Source organism: Pantherophis guttatus, chromosome 2, assembly GCF_059756535.1.
Source record: "Pantherophis guttatus breed Tessera chromosome 2, ASM5975653v1, whole genome shotgun sequence".
In the NCBI taxonomy this organism is placed as follows: domain Eukaryota; kingdom Metazoa; phylum Chordata; class Lepidosauria; order Squamata; family Colubridae; genus Pantherophis; species Pantherophis guttatus.
In genome coordinates this window covers 104,502,946-104,526,151 of record NC_142064.1, presented here as the reverse complement: position 1 = coordinate 104,526,151, position 23,206 = coordinate 104,502,946, and the positions used below count along the sequence as shown (strand labels likewise).

The 23,206-nt window shown below is 37.6% G+C and overlaps 1 protein-coding gene across 50 annotated transcripts in view; it reads right to left on the bottom strand.

Moving 5' to 3' along the window:
* ADGRL3 (adhesion G protein-coupled receptor L3) overlaps positions 1 to 23,206 on the bottom strand; it is a 624,693-nt gene that overhangs the window by 174,179 nt on the left and 427,308 nt on the right. For 43 of the 50 annotated variants that reach the window (XR_015732755.1, XR_015732756.1, XR_015732757.1 and 40 more), the window contains 4 exons: positions 22,824 to 23,007; positions 15,092 to 15,214; positions 4,093 to 4,301; positions 3,515 to 3,691 (listed from right to left, as the gene is read on the bottom strand). Coding sequence is in view for 47 of the 50 variants with exons in the window: in XM_087888346.1 (XP_087744472.1) it covers positions 3,515 to 3,691; positions 4,093 to 4,301; positions 15,092 to 15,214; positions 22,824 to 23,007 (693 nt within the window). In the remaining 3 variants the exon portion in view is untranslated. The remainder of the gene's footprint in view (positions 1 to 3,514; positions 3,692 to 4,092; positions 4,302 to 15,091; positions 15,215 to 22,823; positions 23,008 to 23,206) is intronic. The other 7 variants (XM_087888329.1, XM_087888337.1, XM_060690271.2 and 4 more) reach the window with 1 other exon arrangement.

The following is a 23,206-nucleotide window of genomic DNA, read 5'->3' as shown; positions in this document are numbered from 1 at the left end:
TGCTGGCACGCGCGCCGTCGCCCCATGTCAGATCTCCGTGGTGTTTCTTTTGTAAGCTTCTATTTCCCTGCAAACGACGAAGCAGACGCTCACGAAAGAAAAATGTCTGCCATGCTGCCGGTGTTGGGATGCCCTGCCTCCTGCTGGGCAGCTGGTGTTCGGGTCTCTGCTGCGCATGTGTGCATGTCTGTGCATGCGCACACACCTTTCAGTTTGGGCACGTACACGCATGCAATTTGGGCACTCGGTGTCTAAAAGGTTCGCCATCACTGATCTAAGAGAACCAAGGATGACTTATCCAGGTTAGAGGTAAGTATAATCTTACTCTCCAAAGTAGAATTCAGTAATTGTAGTTCTCTTGCAGTTAAGGTATACAATCTCAATTACCTTTTCTATAAGGGTCTGCTTTCAAAATAGTTTCTATAAATCACTGTACAGTTATCAGGGTATTTAAAAAATAACTAACCATGAGTTATAGTATTTTCCCTAGTATCTATCTATCTGAGTGACAGGGTTGTTTCCTCTTTGCTTTAGCTGTGTGTTCACATCTTATGAATACAGGGACAAGAGATTAACAGTGCATCAGCAAGTTCCATTAAATTGTGTTTATTAAACTAGAATGAAATTCATCTGGCCCTGAAGTTATGCATTCATTTAAAGCAACCATCTATTTATGTATTCATTAAAATAGGTCTAAAGCACCCTTCATCAAATGACAAGAAAACAGTGTACAAAATGGGCCCCCAAATGTATAGTCATAATGAAACAGAAGAGAATGCAATAATAAAACAACTTAAAAGACAGATTAACCAATTGCCTTTAGCAGTTATATGACAAGCAGGTATAATATGATCCTCTCCAAGTTAGGAATAGCTGCATCTACATGATGAATTGAGCCAATGGAGAATTTGCTGAATTTCTTTCTTTCTACAGAACGTTTCAAAATTTCTTTGAGACAGAAGGAACATTAAAATGAAAAACAAGAAACATGAATGGGTGCGGGAGCCAAATCCATATAGACTGTGAAGCTTCTTCCTCTTCCTTTTCCTCTTCCCTTCCTGAATTAAGATACTTGGAAAGTCAGCTGATAGCTTTGCGTGATTGACATTTTTTGATATGTTACTGGCATTTGATAGGCTGGAAAACATTTATTCCTGCCCCACAAGCTTCAGCCCCTACACATTTCAAGTCTTGTGCCTATTTCCACAAAATTCCAATGGTCTCCTGATGGTTACAATCATTTCGACCCTTTCTTTGGGTCTGAAAATAATACACTTATGGTGTATTATGGGGCTTAACTTATGACCATAATTGAACCTGGAATTACTGTCATATTCATGCTGGACATGTAAGTGAATCACCATGTCACTATGCCCAATTTTATGACCTTTTTTGTGGTGATCATTATGAGAACCCATTTTGTCCAATGAGGGTTTTTTTTTGTTTTTTGTTTTTGCTATTTTTAGCTTCTTCATATGGTTCTTAATATGGCTCTTTCATAGTGTGAACCAGATGTGAAGGTGATACACAAATCTCTGAGGTAGGGTGGTATGCTACACTCATCTAAGATTGCTTAAATCATATTTAAATGTGGGAGATGACACCTGTCAATCACTACTAAAACTGCCCCCTATTACTAAATGTGCAACCCAGAAAGCTTAACTAATGAAACAATGAGCAATACAATAATCTACAGTAGTTGCTACCATAGCAAGAAAAAAAAATAATCATTTAGCTTCCCTCCCTCCCTCCCTCCCCTTTTGAGTCAGCCTTAACTCCTAGTGATTGCCTGGACAAGTCCCTGTAGTTTTCTTGAGAAGATTTTAGAAATGGTATGCCATTGCTTGTCAGGGTTCAAGAGAGAATACCTGGCCCAAGTTACCCAGCTAATTTTGTACCTAAGGTGGAACTAGAACTTACAGTCTCCCAATTTCTAGCCTGATGGTAGAAACTACACCAAAACTAGACTACTACTTTCTTCTGTCTCTCTGTCTGTCTCCCTAGATTTTGATTTTTGCCCTGTCAACTACTTCACCTGAAATATAATATGAATTCTGAAACTGTCAATTAGCAGTTATAATTTACTTTAGATTTGATGGATAATAGAGGGTAGCCCCTTTAAAATCTGCCAAACCTCTGGGTGCCTCTTTGGGCTTTTACTTAAGGCTAAAAAAAAAAAAAAAATCAACAGATCTACCAATCTTCTGATCCTACTCCAACACACAATGTCACAATGGTGGAACAAACACAATTTGGGGACACAGTATATGGCGAAGAATTTATTGATTAATCTATCGTTTGTAATTTTGTCCTTCTGGTAGACAACAGTAGATTTGGTCCCTTGTTACTATTTTTTCCTATTGTAAAAGTGTCATCCACAACCATTTTAATTTCTTTTTTCATTTAGTTTTATCAGGATAGGCAGACAAAATTATTCAAGATGATTCAAGCAGTTTAGAGTTATTTTTAAAATTAAAATTATCCTTCAGTTGACACATTTATTTAGAAAATATATATGACCACTTGTCTTATGTATGATAATCTTAGGCAATTTGCAGCAACAGTACATAAAACAAAAATAAATACAACCCACAAAACTCCACAAACAATATCATATCCCAACACAACCCTATTATAACATAATCACTTCATGTATGCTGGGTTCACTTCCACCCTGGCCCAATGCCTTCACAAGCCCTTGGAACTCTAACAATGTTGGAGTCTCTTAATTTCAGTGGAGAGGCTATTTCAAAAGGCCAGGACAGCCACAAAGATGGCATACTTCCAAAATCCCACCAGATAGCAACATTTAAGGGAAGGGGCCTAAAGATGCTCACCCTATCTGACCTGATTGGATGGGAAGATACCTTCATAGAAAGGCAGTTCCATAAATAACTTCACCCCATGTCCTATAGGGCTTTAAAGGTGATAACCAGGTGTACCGGGAAAGCAACTAAAAGCCAGTGCAACCTATGTAGCAGTGGTGTAACATGGGTGAAATATGTAGCACACAGAACTCTGCCTGCTGCTGCATGAAACACAAATTCCAGGAAATTTTCAAGGGCAGCGCCATGTAGAGTATGTTACACAAGTAAGCTAAGAAGTAATTAACCCAGGAACCAGAAAATCTCCCAGCTATACGGAAAGGTGCAAATGACACACAAGATGAACTTGTGCAAAGTCCTTCCCTAGTCATGACTTCCAACTGTTCCCACAGCAGGACCATGAGTCCAGGAGACCCAAATTGCATACCACCTCTGTTAGAGAGTGCTTCCTCATCAAATATGACAAATCACCAGGCCCTCAAGGATGGATAAAAGCCCAAAGCCAGTCTGTCTTGCCAAGGTTGAGTTAAAGCTGGTTTCTCCCCAGGCAGTCACTAGGTAGGCAAGTGAATGGCACCCCTTGCTCAGCATGAGGTGTATAATTGTAATATCGTCCACATATAAATGACACCACCTTCCATTCTGTAACCATTTCCAATTTTTAATACTTGTATTTATCCATTACTTACCTTCACTTCCACATGAGCCATCAGAACAGCAAAGTTGGTTAAATGATTACAGGAACATGTTGTGTGTGTCTTGTTTGTTGTGAGGAGCCGACAACCTTGAGTTGACCAGTATCCTGTCATTGTGCGTTTAGAATAACTCCAGAATGAACAGTTGGGGTTGAAATTTTCTTCTGACTGCTATAGGGAAGAAATACATAGATGAAAAAATATTAAATTAAATCATCTCTTTCTCCTAGTCATTACCAGTAGAGGGTGATGAACAATTACAAAAACATTGCTCTTCTCATTTTAAAAATTACTCTTTCCCCAATTATATGATTTGTTTAGAGCTAAAGTCAGCTCTGCAGAATTACTTCATTTCTACTACAAAACAATTATAAACTCCAAGTGCTTTATGAAGATTATATATCTTTTGAGTAGCTCATATAACTTCTGGGGAGGAGGATTGGCTTTGCCTGAAAAGTGTCATATATTGTGGGTAGGGGAAGAAGTGAATACTTTGTATGATGTTTTCAGGAATAGTGAAAAATAATCCACCCCAAAATGTGAGGCTTTCTGCCAGGGAAACAAGTCCTCACCTTAATGTGTCTGACAGTGAACACAACAGGATCAGCCAAGTAAACCTTATTGCTGAACTCCTTATTAATTGCTGCTGTGATGATGGGAGAATTCACTATAACAGAATGATTAGTAGACATGGCTTCCATCCCTAATTTCATGCTGGCGTTCTCTGTGGACAGATAGGGGCCCAGATTGTTGTATAGGACAAAGGCCACTCTGATTTCACCTGAAACAGAAAATTTGGTAATTGATTAAATCAGTTCTCAGAATTTCTAATCCATAAACCTTTGTTCTGTGACAGAAAACATTCTCTTAATGGAGTTTTAAAAATTGTAGAACTGCTTGCAGGATTGTTGGTGCAGCAACCTACTAATGTGAGCAAAGTGATTAATGTTAATTAATCAGAGTTGCTGTACGTATAATCACAATAATTATAATTCTAATACAGCCATATATAAAGATGCGCTACTCTCTAACATTGCAGACTCAGTGTGAGAGTTATTATCTAGTTCTTGGTACTAATTAAAATAGGAATCTGGTTACTTTTCCAGCATTAAAAGCAATTAGATATATGTAGGCCTATTGACTCTCAGGCTCAGCCATGAGAGTGACATGTGTGTGACTTGGAGGGGTTTTTTGGGAAACATATCCATGACATTTTGCAGTCTCTGTCAATTTTATGAATGTGTTTTCTTAATCAAACTATAATAGGAAAATATGCACATTTTTCATGACTTTCAACCTCAATAGCAGTCACAAGCCCAGCTATGCATTTAGCATTAGCAAACTATTATTTATTGCACCAATCTAGAGGTGTTTGATCTTTCAAATAGTGTATGTCTAAGTTGCTACCAACTACTATTCCCTTAATGTAGTTCAGTCTTAAATTCAAACAATTTGATGAGATTGTTTTTGAAAACTCAAAAATCACAGGAATATGGAAATACAGAAATAGTATATAGGCAAGGGTTTCAGGATAGGAGGGCTAAGTGGTGACTTAGGCTAAAATGGGATGAACAAAAATAATCCACTCATTAATATTTATAACCCTAATGGTACCTGTGAACAGAAGAAAAGTGCTGAGATTTGAAAGCAAAGTTGTAATTTGTAAGGCTGGGGAAAATAATGCAAGTTTGATAACTTAGCCTTATTACATTTCCTTTTTGCCTTCTCTTTACTTTTTTGCTAAAAGCCTACATGAAAATTTCAGTTCTAGTTGGTGTTTATCAGGATAGCTGACAACTCGCAAAACTCATGATTTAATTAGGGCATCCATCGGAACCCTGATAATAGCATTTATCAGGTTAATTAATACTGGCCAATGACAATAATAAAGTTAATGTGTTGTGTGTGGGGGGGAAGAAATATTGGGGTTTTGGAATGAAATAAAGGCAAAGGGTTCTCCTCCCAAAAGAACCAGATATGCATCCAACCCCTTCATTCCTTTCAAAAACACTTTTAATTAAAAAAAAACCTCTTTATGTTCTTGTTTTAACAAAAAAGTAGCAGTCATGAAGCTAAAGTATGGGCAGCCAGAATAGTCAGAAAATGGAATCCAAATCTCCACAGACCATAAATAACTACGAAACAAGAAAGGATAGAGCAAATATAAAGCAATACAAAACACAGTCCCTGAGTATGTTCTTCCAATTTCAAAGCCATAATAACAAGCCCTACATCTTGGGTTATTAAGCTCCCAGTCATAACAGATATGGCCATATGGGAAGTAAATGTAAAGTGAATAGAAACCAGACTTCTAGCATATTGTACTGCAAATGCATTGTCGTTGCTGTGCCAAAACCACTGAATGCAAGGCTGGACATAATATGTACAGTACAGTATATGAGGTACTTTCTGAAAATAAAGGCTGTCTGAGCTTTTTCAACCTTGGCTTTAAGGTGGGTGGACTACAAGTCCCAGAATTTCCTATCAATTCTGGGAGTTGAAGTCCACCCATCTTAAAGTTGCCAAAGTTGTGAAAGACTGTGTCAGTCCTGGAAGCCATCTTTTACTTTGGATCTTCAGGGCTGCCACATTTAGTGCTGTGGGAAACTGGGAGGGGGGATTGTATGGAGTTGGAGAGATATTTAGCCATAATAACATTCTTTCTCTGAGAGTCAAGGACATCCTGTGGGAGGTATCGCCTGTTGGTATGGTGCATTGATTGGACCATGTGATGGACATGTGGGGACTGGGGCAGGGACTTGGACTTGGAATTTCTTTTAGGTGGGGAAAACCTGGAAGCTTTCAGATTCGGGTTTTCCCAGATGTGCCAATATGACATCTCTAATAAAATGGAACTTTGAGGAACTTCTAGCCTCAGAGTCTTCTTTCGTTGGGGGTGTTACTTGGAATCCTGACAGACTGAGTTAAACAATGGGAATGATACTATATACAATTTAGGCAAGAATTTCATAAATTCTGGTCAGTCTTTAATCAAATTACAGAAATGACCACCATGTTTACACACAGTGTTCTAAGCCTAAATAAAAAAAACTTACTTGCTTTTTGCACTGTCACCCATACTGTGCTCAGGAACATCTTTAAAGTTATATGCATTTTGGTGCATATATTTTCTAATATATATGTTTTCAATGCAACTTCATTTAATATAGATATTTTGGCAAGAAATCTTCTTTTGATCATGCATTCTGTACACATTTTTCCTAATACATGGATTTTTTTAAATCAATCATTCTTAATTTGGGAACTACATGACAAATTGCATGAACTGTGGCCCTTGACAAGTCTACTTTAGAGACAAATGTTTTTAGTTCAGACTATGGATAAATTTTTATTTAATAATACTATTTCCTTCTAGGCCTTTTTGCTGTGATCAAATTTAACATTACTTTCCTACACTTCTGCTATTGTCAACTGACCAATATAAAGCCTCCTTATGCAGTTGGTTGGCCACTGAGATTGTAAACTGCTGAACTAGATGGGGCAGGGCACTGTCCATATTCTTATTTTCTTTTTTTCTTTTATAAGTTTTTATTGTTTAAGAATTATAGTACAATTCCACCGTTTCCGGTTTCATGGTGTTGATATACACATACAGATGTACCTTCATAATATTTACATTGTTATTTACATGATATTGGTTCATTGTCTTAATTTAAAAATACTGCCCATAGGATTTCTTACTTTTGTAATCCTTAATATATAATATTACATTTTATTTACATAAAATTGCATCTTTACTCCCTTTTATTTCCTACTACCGGTAGTATGACTTATATCCATATACTCATTTAATTAATCATCCATTTAATCTTTTAGCTCTCTTGAGTTTCACTTCGCTTTTCTTTTCTTCAACCACTCATACCACATATCCCAAACACTGTAGTAATCAGTTTCCTCTCTATCATTAATTTCTAGCGTCAGTTTGTTCATTTCGGCACATTCCAGTACTTTTCTAATTACGTGCTCTTCGGATGGCAACGTTTTCTCCTTCCAATGTTGAGCAAAGGAGATTCTCGCTGCTGTTATTATATGTGTAATGAGGTATTTCTTCTTTCTTGCATATTCTGTCTTCAAGATTCCCAGGAGAAATATTTTTGGCTCTAATTCGATGGTATCTCCTATTATTTCTGACACCCATTTACATATCATCCTCCAAAATTCTTTAGCTTGTGGACAGGTCCACCAACAATGATAATAAGTACCTTGCTGATGGCTGCACTTCCAACAGTTTGGGGTCGTATTTGGATAAATTTTAGCAATCCTAGCCGGTGCTAAGTGCCACCTATATATCATCTTGTATTGGTTTTCCTTATAAGTTGTTGCCCTGGTCATTTTAAGATTATTATTCTAAATTTGGTCCCACTCGTTCAAATTTATGGTTTGTCCAAAATTTTTGGCCCATGCTATCATTGGGTCCTTAACTACCTCCTCCATCAAATCATACTCTACCAGATAGTTGTACAGTTTGGCCAGAATTTTATTGTCTGTGCCCATCCATACTTTTCAAAACCATTAATGCCTATTTCTATACCATGTTCTTCTTTATCTTTTTTGTATCATGATTTAATTTGTGCATATGTCCACCAATCTATATAGATGCCCTGTTCTTTCAATTCTTCCATTGTTTTGAGGTTCCCTGCCCCATCTAATATCTCTTTATATTTCGCTGTTTTGCCCAATTCCAGTACGTTTGGATATATTATTGCCTCCATCGTGGATAGCCATCTGGGAACTTGAGTATATTGTTTTCACCTTATTTCTCCCCATGTCGACATTAGCGTATCCCTTATTTTATGTTTGTGAAAATATGTTCTTGTTCTTTTCCCTGTTTCCCAGAGGTAAGCATGCCATCCCTTCTGGAGGTCATGCCCTTCCAATGTCAGGATTCTTTTGTTTCCCAAAGTTGCCCATTCTTTTAGCCATACTAGATTTGCTGCTTTTTGGTAAATTTCCCAAATTGGTAGTCCAAGGCCACCCCTGTCTTTTTTATCTTGTAAATTCCTAATTGCAATCCTAGGTTTCTTCTCTCCCCAAATAAATTTTCTGATAATAGAATTAAATTCCTGAAAAAATTTCCTATCTAGTTTGACTGGGGCAGTTTGGAATAGATACAACAGCTTTGGTAGGACGCTCATTTTAATTGCTGCAATCCTCCCTAAAAAGGATATCTGGAGCTTCTCCCACTTTTCTAAGTCTTGTTTAATATTTTTAACCAGGGGTACATAATTATCCTCTTTAATGGCCGAACATTTTGTTGAGATCCATACTCCCAGATATTTTACTTTCTTTACAATTTGTATCCTCATTGACTCCTCCAACAGTTTCTTTTGATCTTTGGTCATGTTTTTAGTCAACATTTTAGTTTTGGATTTATTTAGTTTGAACCCTGCCACCTCTCCGTACTTACCAATTTCCTCCAAAATTTGGGCGCCTGTTTCCAATGGTTCCTCCATAATTAGTACCACGCCATCCACAAATGCTTGGGTTTTGTATGTTTCCTTTGTAATTTTTAGTCCCTTAATTTACTTATTTTCTCTGATCCTCTTTAATAATACTTCTAATGCTAAAATGAACAAAAGTGGTGATAAGGGGCATCCCTGTCTCACCCCTTTTCTGATTTGGAAAGTTTTTGTTAGTTCTCCATTCACTAAGATGTTAGCCCTTTGTTTCTCATAGATCGCAATTATTGTGTTCACAAAATTTTGTCTGAATCCCATTTTGTTAATTTGTTGCTTCATAAACTCCCAGTTCAGATTATCAAATGCCTTTTGGGCGTCTAAGAAGACCAGCGCCATTTCTTTATCAGGGTGTTCCTCATAGTATTCTAACACATCTAAGACTGTCCTTGTGTTGTTTCTTATCTGTCTACCTGGCAGGAATCCATTTTGATCACTATGTATTATCTTGTTTAAGATTACCTTTAACCTTTCCGCCATGATACTCATATAAATTTTGTAATCAGTGTTAAGAAGGGAGATTGGTCTATAGTTCTTTATCAATTTTACATCTGTTCCTTCTTTTGGGAGGAGTGTAATATATGCCTCCCTCCATGATTCAGTATTTTGGATTTTATCAAAGCCTCATTATAAATATCTAGCAGTTTTGGTAGGAGGATATCCTCTAGATCTAAATTTTTATATAGTTCCCCTGGGAATCCGTCTGGGCCCGGTGATTTGTTTTTTTTTCAATTTAGATATCGCAGTCTTTAACTCTGTCATTGTGATTTCTTTGTTTAACATCTCTTTCTCTTCCTCCCCAATCAATGGGAATTCTTTTTCCAATAAATATTGTTCTACTTTTTCTTTGGGGATGTCTTCTTCCTTATACAGGGTAGTATAGTATTCGCGAATAATCTCTAATTTCTCTTCTTCCTTATTTATAATATGGCCCTCTTGGTCTTCTAATTGGTAAATGATCCCTTTCTCTTTTTCTTTTTTGATTCTATAGGACAGCCATCTGCCCGGCTTATTGGCATTTTCAAAATGGTATTGTTTAGTTCGTTTAATTTCATACGCCAATTTTTCCTGATCGATTATGTTTATTCTGTGCCGTATAGTCATCCAATTTTCTTTTGCTGTCTCATTGTCCGGGTTCTGCTGTACTTCCTTCTCTGCTTTCTCCAATTCTTCCGACAATTTCCTCTGGGTCTCTCTTTTTTCTTTGTTTTTGTGTGCTCCATATGCTATTGCCAGTCCTTTTAGGAATACCTTCATTGTATCCCAAATTATTCCTTGATCGGTTGGTTCCTTTTCATTTTCTTCGAAGAAAGCTTTTAGTTCTCCCTTTATTTTCTCAATATTTTGTTTATCCCATAGAAATTGTATGTTTAATCTCCATCTTACATTCCTCCTTTTATATCCGCTCCTCCATTTGATCTCCAATGGATTGTGGTACGCCCATATATTGGGTGCAATCTCAGCTGACATGATATCCATTCCTATATTTCTGCTTGCCCACATCATATCAATTCTGGACCATGATTTTTTGGGGTTTGAGTAGAAGGTATATTGTCTTTTGTGTGGATGTAAGGTTCGCCAGATATCTGCCAGATTCAGTTCATCTACAAGATCAAAAAAAGATTTTGGTAGGTTTTTCCTTTTTTTCTTTTGGGCTTTAGGTCTTTTGTGGTCTTTATTCGGGTCTACCACCCCATTAAAATCTCTGATTATGCATATGTTGCTATTGTCCATTTTGCTTAATATTTCTCATACTTTGTTGTAGAATTCTCTCAGATTTTTATTCGGAGCGTAGATAGCTGTTATTAATATTGAGGAATTACCTCTCTTAATTTCCACCACTAGAATCCTACACTTTGAGTCTGCATATTTCAGTTCTGCTTTTCTTTCTTTCTTAATATACAGAGCCACCCCTCTCTTTTTTTTCTGCTAGGGAGGTATAAAGATTTCCAAGTTTTTTGAATTCCAAGTATTTTCCATTTTCTTTTTTTTATATGAACCTCTTGAAGACATACTATATCTGCATTTTGCTTAACTAATTTGGTGAAGAATATTTTTCTCTTTTTATAGTCATTCAAGCCGTTTACATTAATCGATAAGAGTTTCCAGTCTTATAACCTTGTGTTGTTTTAGTTCCTATTTGCGCGTGTAACTCTCTGTGATCTTTGTTTCTTCCTTACTTCCTTGCTTTCCTTCTCTTCTGTCTCTTTCTCTTCCGGGGTCCCTTCTTTGGATCTTTTTTGCTGGGTGAGTTCCTTTTCTGTATTGGTTGCTTCCAGTTCCTCTTTACTGCTTTGGTCTTCCTCTAACCCTCTCAGTTGATCTAAAAAGTCCTGGGCCTCTACCAAACTTCCTATTTTAATTTTCTTCCCTTGCTATGTTATCAACATACTCTCCGGCAGAATCCACCTAAAGAGTATGTTCCTCTTATTCAGTTGAATAGCTAGGAATCTGTAATCCCTTCTTAATTCTCTCACCCTCCTCAGAACTTGCTTTAACACAATCACCTCCTTTCCTTTATAACTGACTGGTTCTTCCCTCACCATATTATAGAAAATGTCCTTGACTTTTTTCCGAGTGAACCTTATATGAACTTCCCTAGGCAACTTATTTCGTCTGGCATAATTGGTTTGCACCCTATATACCTCGTCCAGTTCTTTTATTATCTCATCTGTATCTTGTTGTAGAACCTCGCCATAACCTGACCCAAGTTTTCATCCTTATCCTCGGAGATGTTTTGAAAACGCAGATAGAAGGAGGCTCTATCCATTTCTAATTGCGTGATCGAGTCCTCCAGCTCCCTATTTTGTGCCATTAGCTTTTGGTCTACTGTGTCCAGGTTCTTTTCTTGTTGTTCAATTTTGGACTCCATCTTATTTATTTTCTGTTTGTTCATTTGTATCGTCTGCTGTATATCATTCATTTTTTGGTCAATAACTTTAATGTCCGTTTTCAGTTCTAAATGGTTACTAGACATCTTTTCCTGCATCATGAGCATTGTCTCTTGTATCATTGTTAGCGTCGACTGCATTGCTTGCATAGTGGGGATCACGGCTGATTTTTCAGTCTTAGATAGGCCTTCTGTTGACTTTTGCATTGCAGATGATGACATTGTAATCGTGGGATTGGAGAGGTTTTGGGTTGTTTTCTTTCCGGTTTTGGTCACTGTAGATGAGAGGCTTGTCATCTCCTTCAACACTCTTGCCTGGTCTCTAACTATCTTTTCTATGTTTCTCCAGATGGTCACCCACTGGTTGTTATTTATTTGTTTTTTCCTTTTGCTTGATCTATTTTCTTTTAGTCTGCTAGAAACGCTATGTGCCTTTGATTATTTCTTATCTATTGCAACTCCCTACTCTATCTATCCCTTAATTCAATCCCCCAATGGTTCAATCGTCTATTGGTCTCTTCTATCTGAATCCAGTTATGTCTATTCGAATGCTAATCTCTTTCCAATAATCAAATTGATATATATTGTTCACATTCACCCTTCAATCAATTGCAGTTCTACTAATAACTAATCATATATTATATATCAATCAGTCACTTAATTCAGCTATAGTTCTACTAGTAGTTAATCAGTTATAAAAGGCAGTGACACTTAGTTTAACTAATCTCAAATAAAAATTAGATATGTTCTTATTAATAGTAGTTATCTATATATGTGTATATAAATAATTATAAACACAATCAGTTAATTAATATATATAAGTAATTAAATAAGTAATCAGTTAGTTTATCAATCAATTAATAAGTCACTGAATCCAATATTTATCAATAATTATACTAAATAGTGTAATTAATTTGTGAAGAGGAATATGCCTTAAGTATAAATAGTTACAATAAGTTAGATATTTAATATAATCAAGCTTATGCACAGCTATATAAATAAATTCTTCTAATGTAAACAGATAAAAGACTAAGTAGAAAACAATACAAATATAAATACACTAATGTGCTGGAATTAATAAAAACTTATATCAGTATAATTAATTACTTGGTTGTTCTTAATCCCTTCAGTATCTTCACTTATAAAAGCCAAGGTGGGGAGACGTAATAGTCAAATATCACCAGTTTTCACTTCTCCCGTCTCTTAGTGTCTTAAACTGTCATTTTAGCTCAATTGTTCTACTTGTCTTCTCCTGGTAGTCCTTCCAGCCGCTCTAGCCACTCGTTGTTCTTTTCATTGGTTTTCAATATGGTTACACTTCCGGTTCTAATCTCCAGCCGCTCTTCTCTCTCGGTCAACAAATCCACATTCGGAATCCTCAAAATTCTCTCATTCCACCCGATCGGCAGGTTACATCCACTTTCTTAATAGCGCCGCTACTCTGCTTTGCAAATCTCTTCTTTCTGCTCTCTCACCGGCTTGTCTGCAATCCCCCTCAAATGTTGTTTTCTCCTTCTCTCACAGTCGCCACTTGTTCCTTTGTAGATCCTTTCGATTCGATCCGGCCAGCACAATTAAGGCAGAATTCAAGCGTGTTTGGGGGAGAGTGGATATGAGTGCTCTCTAACACCCCTTTCACCAGAATTTCTTGCTTCCCGTCTTGTTGATTATCGCAGCTTCAGGTCCGCCATTAGAAGGCAGACGGCGCCGCTTTGGTTCGACAGTGAATATCGGTCCGACTGAGTGGGTTTGCAACTCACCACTCAGCCTGCCGATGCCTCACTTTTGTCTGCGAAGCCCTCCGAGCTTCCACGCCTCGAAGGGTCCCCAAAATGCGGCGATAAGTGGCGGTGGAAAGGAGCGATCGCTCTTACCATGCTATGTCGCCACGAATCATCAACCGGAAGTCTCCATATTCTTATTTTCTTATGACATTCTTTTAGAACAGTTCAGGAGATTGGAGCAGGGTTTTGTCCTCTCCCTCCTTTGGATATATACTACCTCATCCTAGACCCATAAGAGTTTATCTATAACCATGATCAATGGATCTCAGTACCATCTTTATGTAAAGAGGTCACTGATCACCTTTTCAGCAAGATTCCTCAAAAAAGGGAAAGATGGAGATAGGACAAAAATTGTGCCTACTATTCAGTGCAATAATGGTTTCTTGAAGAGTGGGCAGATAACTGCTTTTTAAAGCAGAGATTAGACCATCTCCTTCAAGGACTAACTTGAAGGAGCACAATCTGAATTAACCATACAGCATCTCCTTGGAGGCCTTGACCAACCAGGAGAGACATGGATCTAACACGTGTGTAGACATGCTTGCTCCTCTAAGGATTCTGTTAATTTCTTTAGGATCAATAGGTTTAAGCTTTTCCCAAATAACAAGCCAGACTTGTCTCAATCAACTCAATAGGTCTGACATAGCTGAAGCTCAGAGCAAATCCAAGCAATTTTGTTTGACAGCTGCTCAAATAATTTGCCCACAGGCTACTTTCTAGAACTGAGAGAGAGTGACTTAAGGACAAGGCCAGCACCCAGCTGGCCTTGTGCCTAAAGTGGTCTTTAATCCCAGGGCACTTCTGATTCTGGATGCAAGGAAGGCAGATTTAAAGTAATATAAATTGAAAAACTCAACTGTAAGTGTAGCAACAGAATCATGGTGTTCTAAGTGAGATGCTGCTGTGCACCAGGACGCCTGGTATGGCAAAAAGCAATTCCACCTGATCCCTAAAGCCCTTCTGCACAAACAGGACTTCATATGGTTATCTGAACAGCAGTACCTCTTGAAGCCATCACTCTCCCAAATGACTACAGCCACTTCACTTGCCCTGCCCCTGGAGTTGTAGCTGGGTAGTTAGATTTCCAAGAGGGGACTGCCTTCTATGCTCAGGCTGATCTCAGTTATTTATGCCAACCCAGCCCTCTCATGTACAATATATCTCAGATGGGGAAGAACTTATTGCAGGCTGATCTGGCATTTAGCAGCAGCAGCTGCTACAAGAGACCAAGACAACTAAGGACCCAGAGACTTTGTTTTTGAGGATTCAGCCATTGTATGTTGTCTGCTTGATTCAATAAAGCAATTTGACTTACTTTAATAATGTGCTATAGCCGGAAAGAAAGTGAAAGTGCTATGATTTAAACTTAAAAGAAAACATTTCTCCACTCGTAAAAGCAGCAGTGAAGAGCTGAGCTTACCATTTCGGCCATTCTGTTTCAATGTGTTTGCTGACAACTGGATGGTGCTGCCAAAGCCAGTATTCTGTGGAAATTTAAGATCTTCCAGGTTTCCATCTGTGCTTAGCCTTGCAACTTCCAGCTCTGTTAGTATGAAAAATGGAACATGTGTAAATGCAAAATATTGATAATGGATTATAGGACAAGAGGAGGAAGAATAGTTTGTTCAAATCAGTGTGCCTTAAATAGAGGTGGGGTTTTTTTGGGGTGTGTGTGTGTTCTGCTGACTTTGAGTAGGCTAAGGTGTTATGTCATTCTTTTTCTTCCCAGGGCTTGATTTGGCTGTTTTTAGCTGAATAAACAGGCACCAAAGCACCCTGCAGAGCAAAGCAAACTACTGGAGATGATTTGTAAAATGATACGGGCTGATGCCGAACCTATGCTCATCATTCCAAGAGACTTTCACACACACAAAAGTTCTATTTTGTTCTTCATTTACCAAAACAGTAGGGAGTGTGAAGAGCTCACCAAATATTACCTTCCAACATTTTTTTCCATTGCAAATTGGACATGGGAAAATTGGCTGAAAGAAGGAAGTCAATCCCTAACAAGAATCTTGCACCCTGAAACATAACCATGAATGCAGTGACGGCCAAAGGAGAAAAAAGGTAGCGATATTCTTTGTCTTAGTTGCTTAGCTGGCAAATGAACACAAACTTTTGCAAGGCAGAGAGAATTCGTTAAACATTCTTATATTCAGGTTCTGTGATACAGGAATTTCCTTGCATATAAAGCTCAATGTGGCAATATCTTCTGTATTTTTGAATCTTAACCAATATAGAAGTTGTCTTTTGGCATGACAGAAAGATATCCCTGTATCTGCATACTTCTCCAAGGGATAAAATACGCTTCAAAAGGAGCTTATTTTTATGAACACCATACAAGTTATAATTTATAATTTTAACCTTAAATACAAGCAAAATAACCAAACCAATCCATATCAAAATTCATAATTTCCATCATAAGGCAACATTTTGTTACAAAATAGGAATTGTATTTCCACATATTTCAAATATTCAATAACATTCCTATTACATCTGGGAAACTCTTCATATGATCTTTCAAAATGGAGGTTCATAATTTTATCCCAATCAATAAAATGAATTCATCTCCTTGGCAACTATTCATCACACTGAATAAGAATACAGATTCAACTCATCCAAGCTAACAGAACCATATAGTCTATATAAGATACGTCTATAGAATAAATTGTTTGAGAAGTCAACTAGTTTCTCTCAATATTACAACTTTAATACACACACACACACACACACACACACATACACACACACACAAGATGGCAATCTGATCAGTTAATTCATTGTAGGAAAGCTAATAAACTTAACAAAATAATTCAAATGGTTCTCATGTACCAAGTGAAAGCTCTATTTGTAATGAAATAAACATTCAAATTTTTGTACTGCTTTGCACTCCCACCAACATGGTATTAGACTACAACATTCTTTTTGGGGCAGAAGGGCTATTTCCATCTGTCTCTTGTTTTAGTAGTGAATTAATCTGATCCCAGGCTGATTGCTTGCAACAATATGAAGACTGGATCTTGCCCAGTTACCCAAACTGCAAAACACATAAGCCCCTAAAACATTGACAATGGCCACAATACATAGCAGATGAGTTATTAGCTAACACTAGAAAGGTTTTCTCCTCTGAACAGACATGAGAATGGATTAAGAAGATATTAGGTAACCTTATTAGAGCATATGAAAATGGAAACACATTTTATTGAACAGGTGCAAAATATATTCAGAGACATTAATGAAACTTCCTTCTAAATGGCAAAAATGCATAAAAGACAAAAATGAAAGCTTTTGTACATGACAGAGCTCTTAAATAAATCCTGTCCATAGAGGAATGGGGTTTTCCTTAAGTCACTCAGAATATCAGTGTTGAAGGCCATTGTATCATCAATTTGGATCAGATAAAATTATCCCGCAAGATAAAGATGGCAACAGAGTTACAAAAAAGAAAAAGAAAAATGAAATTTTATTCCAATATTTCAAGCAGCAACTGCACATGACAACTAGGCTAGATTCCAGTCTCAGAAAGGAATCTGATACAGAATAGGACGCTTGCCACAAACTCTCAAAAATTTTGATTGAATAACATCACTAGAGCTTGCATTGGAATAGAAAAGCACCTATGTATATATAACAGGTGGCTAATGACCCTGGCTCTGATGATTTCCATTGCAGCTGGAATATGGTTATTGCTGCAGCAGTTAGCAATATGCAGAATTGCGTTTGAGAGATTATATGTCCTAGTAGTAACATCTCTTTGCTGATGATTCCAGGTTATCATGGTTTGGAAGGATGTGTCCAAATGTTTAAAAACTTTAATTTGAAACATTCTGAAGCTTTTGATTTTCCAGGAATGACAGATATAACATATCTTTTGGAGAAGTTGTCTACTTTAGTTTTATTGTAGCTAATGATTAGTTCCTCACTGCAATAATGGACAAGAGTACAGAGGCCCGGTCTCAAGCCCATATATGCTAAAAGGAGGATTGCTGCTCTGTGCTCTTATAAAAATCTGAGTGTAGGGAGTTAGGAAGGTTCTTGGCAGCTCTTTGCTTTTTAAATCCATGTTTTACTGTATTTTTATTTGTTTTAATTGTTCACTGCCTTGCATTATGTATATGAGATGGGCAGCCATTTAAATTTATTAAATAGACTGGCCAAAAACAGGTCTACTGCTGAACATGTCTGGAAGTGGGGAAACTGAGCAGCGGTGGGATTCAAATAATTTAACAACCGGTTCTCTGCCTTAATGATTTCTTCCAACAACCAGTTCACCAAACTGCTCAGAAAGTTAACAACCGGTTCTCCCGAAGTGGTGCGAACTGGCTGAATCCCACCACTGAAACTGAAGTTTTATCAAAACCTAGTTTAATGAACAAATATAAGAATTAAGAAGCAGGGGCACCAAAATTCAACCTTGCACAATCACCTCTTTATGAATTCACATTATAGGTAGCCTAAAGTAAGGATCCCCAACCCCTGGGCCACGGCCCATTACCATGCCATGGCCTATTCAGAATTAGGTTGCGCAAGTGGCTGGATTACTGGGGCATGGCCTGTTTGAAATTGGCCTTATGTGGCCCAGTTCCCCTTCTCCCCCCCCACAAGCTGGATGGCAAGTTGTAAAGGTTGGGGATTGCTGCCCTAAAGCACTACAATGAATTTGATTCCATCTTATTTAATTTCATAATTAACAAAAAAGGGCATCAATAGAAGAAACAGCTAGCTTCTCCCAGAGCCTGGTTCTAAGAGATTGAATAACAACTGTATTTAAATTAAGACATTATAGAGCAGGGGTGCCAAACTTGTGGCCTGCGGGCCAGATGCATCATGTGCTGGCCGTGCCCACCCTTGGTTTAGCGAAGGGGGAAAAAGTCACGATATGTGACGTGACGACAACATGATGTCATGGGTTTGACACCCCTGTTATAGAGGGTTCTACCACAATATTATTCTACACCATCCAGCTGATGGGGTAGAATTAATTTGATCCTTCTTGTCTCCTTGTTTTTTTTTTCATATCATGATTGTTCAATTCCAGGCTTCATTGATCAGGAAAGAAGAATTTCTATTAGTGAAAGGGGTGGCCATGACTGGGGCCAACCAGTCCATGTTTTTTTGTACCAGTACTTAACTACAACCTGAAGATAGGTTGGCAATGTGATGTGATTGGAAGAAACGGAAATGAAATTTTAAAATCAAACGAAGCACAATGTCTGAATCATGGGAATGACTTGACTTTATTTTGTAACAGATTCAACCTGGAATACTGATTTGATGGTGGTGGTGGGAATATACACTAGCTCTCTTCAAATATCTGAAAAGATGTCATTGAAGAAAGTTAAGGACAATGGGTATGAGTTATAAAAAAGTAGATTTTGATTAAATCTTAGGAGAAGAAAAATCTTTTAAGAGTTAATAATTGGAAATATGTTGAATTCCCCCTCATCAAATATGTCCAGGTAGAGAACCTAGACATCTGTCTTTTGGGTGTGCTTTAACTTGGATTCTTGCATGGAGCAGGGAGTTAGAATGATGGGTCCTTCTATCACTCAATTTTATACAAAAAACATTATATGGTATGTATCTTGTACAAAATGATGTCTACATTCAGTACAGATGGATATATGTTTGAATGCACTTTTATTAGGAATGAATTAGTTAACTAATCAAAATCTTCCTGATTAGTTGATTGATTGATTGATTAAGTCCTAGAAAGTAGCTAATTCCAAGTATTACAACAGACAAATCTGGCAAACTGGTATCTTTTTTTCCAAGCATTGGAATAAGGTTAATGAGGAGACCATTGGCATATTTCTTTTCTATTTCATTTCTTTTAACTTGGCATCTAGCAATTATAGCATTCATGTTTAATAATGTTCCTGGAACATGAGCCACCTGAGACCAAATTATCAGGGCATGCAGCCTGAGGGAATTGTTTCGGACACAATGGGGTAAAGAGCTCATTGAACTCTGCCACTTCATTGTATTTTAACAGTCCATGATTAAAATATTAGTGGCCTACACTACTGTCCCAGAAACTAATGGCCTCAATGGTTCAGTCTGTAACCGCAGACTGTGACTGTGGCTATTGGAATGCCATATCTCTGCAAATGTAAGCATACAATTGACAGTTGGCCTGAAATGTACCATAATTAACACATGCCACTTCAAACTGATTCTAGATTCAAAAGCCCAAGAGATGTTTATGAGACTGCTAAGTTCATTTTTAAATAATATAAACCAATAATAAAAATCAAAACTCATTTACAAAAAACCTCTACCAAATGATATCTTTGTTGAAATATCATATATCAAAGGTTCTTTTAAAGATGTTATTTCAGTCCCCTCTTCTCAATAAACATGGTAAAAAATACCTCAGTAGAGAAGGGGGACATCAATTTTCTTTTAGAAATAGTTTTGGTACTTATAAAATGGAAATACAGGTAATCTGGGCATAGAAATGGTTCAACTGAGGTGCAACAAATATGTTAGTTACTAACTCACTGAGTGAGTGAGTAAGTCTGTCTGTCTGTCTGTCTGTCTCTCTCTCTGTGTGTGTGTGTGTGTGTGTGTGTCTGTCTGTCTGTCTGTCTGTCTGTCTGTCTGTCTGTCTGTCTCTGTCTCTGTCTCTGTCTCTGTCTCTGTCTCTGTCTCTGTCTCTGTCTCTGTCTCTGCCTCTGTCTCTCTCCTCTAATTTCCAGATCACCTTTTTCACCTAAGTGACTTTGGACAGTTTACAAGTAAAAAATATCTGAACTGTGCATGCTTCTGTGGCAAACTTCCATACTGAAGACAACAGGCTTGTGACTCAATTGCACTTACCAAAGGTGTTTAGTAGCAATACTCTGTAACATATTGTCTTTGCTTGATGTTTTGGAGTACTATTTCCACCTTCTCAGGTTACTATGGCAATGCTGTCTCTGGTTTAAATCAGTAGTGCAAAACATCAGGTGGGCATCAATTTATGATGGGTATATTCCATGGTCACTGGCTTGATTCTTTTCATCTCCTACTTCAAATACCCATGTGTTTGCCTTTCCTTTATTCAACCATCCTCATGAAGGAACACAGTGGATCTCACATTCCTACAAATGCTTTTGCAAAGAAGAGAGAGGCCTGCAGGAAGGAGAGTTTTGCCATTGGCTGCATATGCCTCCCCCCATCAGGCCGCCCTGAGTCTTCGGAGAGGGGTGGCATACAAATTGAATTAATAAAATAAATAAATAATAAAACATTAATTCCACTAGTGTAATTAGCACTGGTGGAGCTAATGGTGGGGGAGAGGCTAGCAATGGGGGTGGGGGTGCGGGTGGGAAGCTTTGCTAGAAAAAAGACGGCCGCTTTTCTGCTATGTGGCCCAGCCTGTTCTCTTTTCCTACCCTAACATCTTGAACTCTGGAGATCTTTGAAGGAGTAATTGGTGATGGGGTGGGGAAGAGCACGTGGAACCAAGTGGGCTAGCAAAGCAGGCCAAGTACCTGTGGGAGAAATAGGAAGGGGCATGTTGCAGCATCTCTGTGGTCAGTTGTAACGGCAAATGACTGCAGTGATGCTGCAACATACATAACTTTGGGACTGGGTCATAAATGTTTTTGGGAGTGGGTGTCATCACTTTGAACCATCACTAAGTGACTGTCCTAACTTGAGGACTACCTGTATTAAAGAGGTGTCTGCAAGTCTAAGCAATACTATTTGATCATTGAGTGCATATATTGCCTTGCTTTATCCTTTCTGGCTTTGGAAGCAAGCAACACTATGATTTTTCTATCTTGTGTAATAAATAACATGATCTTTTTAGCAAAGATCTAGTCCATTTCCGGCACTGCTGTCTAAGATGTTAATATGTATTCGATTCATTTAGTCTTTCACTGTGTTAAGCTTTCCCTTGTTGATGCTTCTTACTTCCCATGTTCTCACTGTAATTTTTTCTATGCAGATTTAATTTTATTTTCCTACATGATAACATCATACTCCAATTTCTGAATGCATCAGTTCATATGTAACAGATAGGATAGAAACAATAAATCATTACACAAATCTTGTGTCATTTATTCATTTACTCACTGTTTAATACCCAGAATAACAGAATTGGAAGGGACCTTGGAGGTCTTCTAGTCCAATCCCCTGCTCAAGCAGGAAACCCTATGCCCTTTCAGATAAATGGTTGTCCAATCTCTTCATAAAACCTCCAGGATTAGAGCACCCACAACTTCTGGAGGCAAGTCGTTCCACTGATTGTTTTAACAACCAGGAAATTTCTCCTTAGTTCTAGATTGCTTCTCCCCTTGATTAGTTTCCATCCATTGCTTCTTTGCTTCAGATGCTTTAGAGAATAGGTTGATCCCCTCTTCTTTGTGGTAGCCCCTTAGACATTGGAACACTGCTATCATGTCATCCCTAGACCTTATTTTCATTAAAATAGACATGCCCAATTCCTGCAACCATTATTTGTATGTTTTAGCCTACAGTCCTCTAATCATCTTTCTTGCTCTTCTCTTCACTCTTTCTAGAGTCTCAACATCTTTTTTATATCATGGTGACCAAAACTGGATGCAATATTCCAAGTGTGGTCTTACCAAAGTATTATAAACCAGTACTAAGGCTTCACGTGATCTTGATTCTATCCCTCTATTAATGCAGCTCAGGACTGCATTGACATTTGTATTTTACCTTTACAATAAGTATAATTTCCAAAGAATCTACTGTATTGTGTTATTTGGCTGCTTATTGGAATATGCCTTCATTCTTAATAACAGTAAATTGTTAGTCTTCTGAATGAATTTACCTAATATATTATGTATCATATTACCTATGCTAGTTAAATAAAGCATACAACAAGTAAGTATGATGTGGCCTTCTTTTAGAAATGTGCAAAATACTATTGAGAAATGTCACTGATCTTATTAACAACCCATGAAAATGTGTTTGACATTTTCACTAAGCATGGACTATCATATTTTATTCATTCCAACTAGGATACAACATGTAACACTATCTTCTTAACACTATATTTGTCAGCTTTCATTAAAGATTTGTAGAAGTGAGTTCTCCCATATATCTACCACAAACAAATAATGGACTAATTGTTCTCAAAAAAAGTTAACTAAGATAGAACTGAAATGTATTTTTCCCAAGCTATTTTTGCTACTTACGAATATTGTCTGTGCTCTCCCTCACAATATCAGTCTTAAGGAGGTTATCTGCAAGCACAAAGGCACTTTCTTCCACAGTGTCCAGTAACATGGTGGCTGCCCGCAGCTGATCACGTGCAGGAAGGTCCCTCCATGCATTTAGAGCTTGTGGCTGCAGAAGGTTATTAACTGTTTCAACCATGGCCTGTGAAAGAGGAGAAAGATGGATTTTTGGCAAGCCCCTTCCATTAATTAAAAGGAACATAACAAGCAACAGGACCAGATTTTCCAGTGTAACATGCTCTTAAATGTTAGTGAAGATTTAAAAATGCACAGTTACATGGGAGCAAAAATACCCCCTTCCAAATTAATCAGGAGGTATTTAACAAATAAAGAGAAATTAT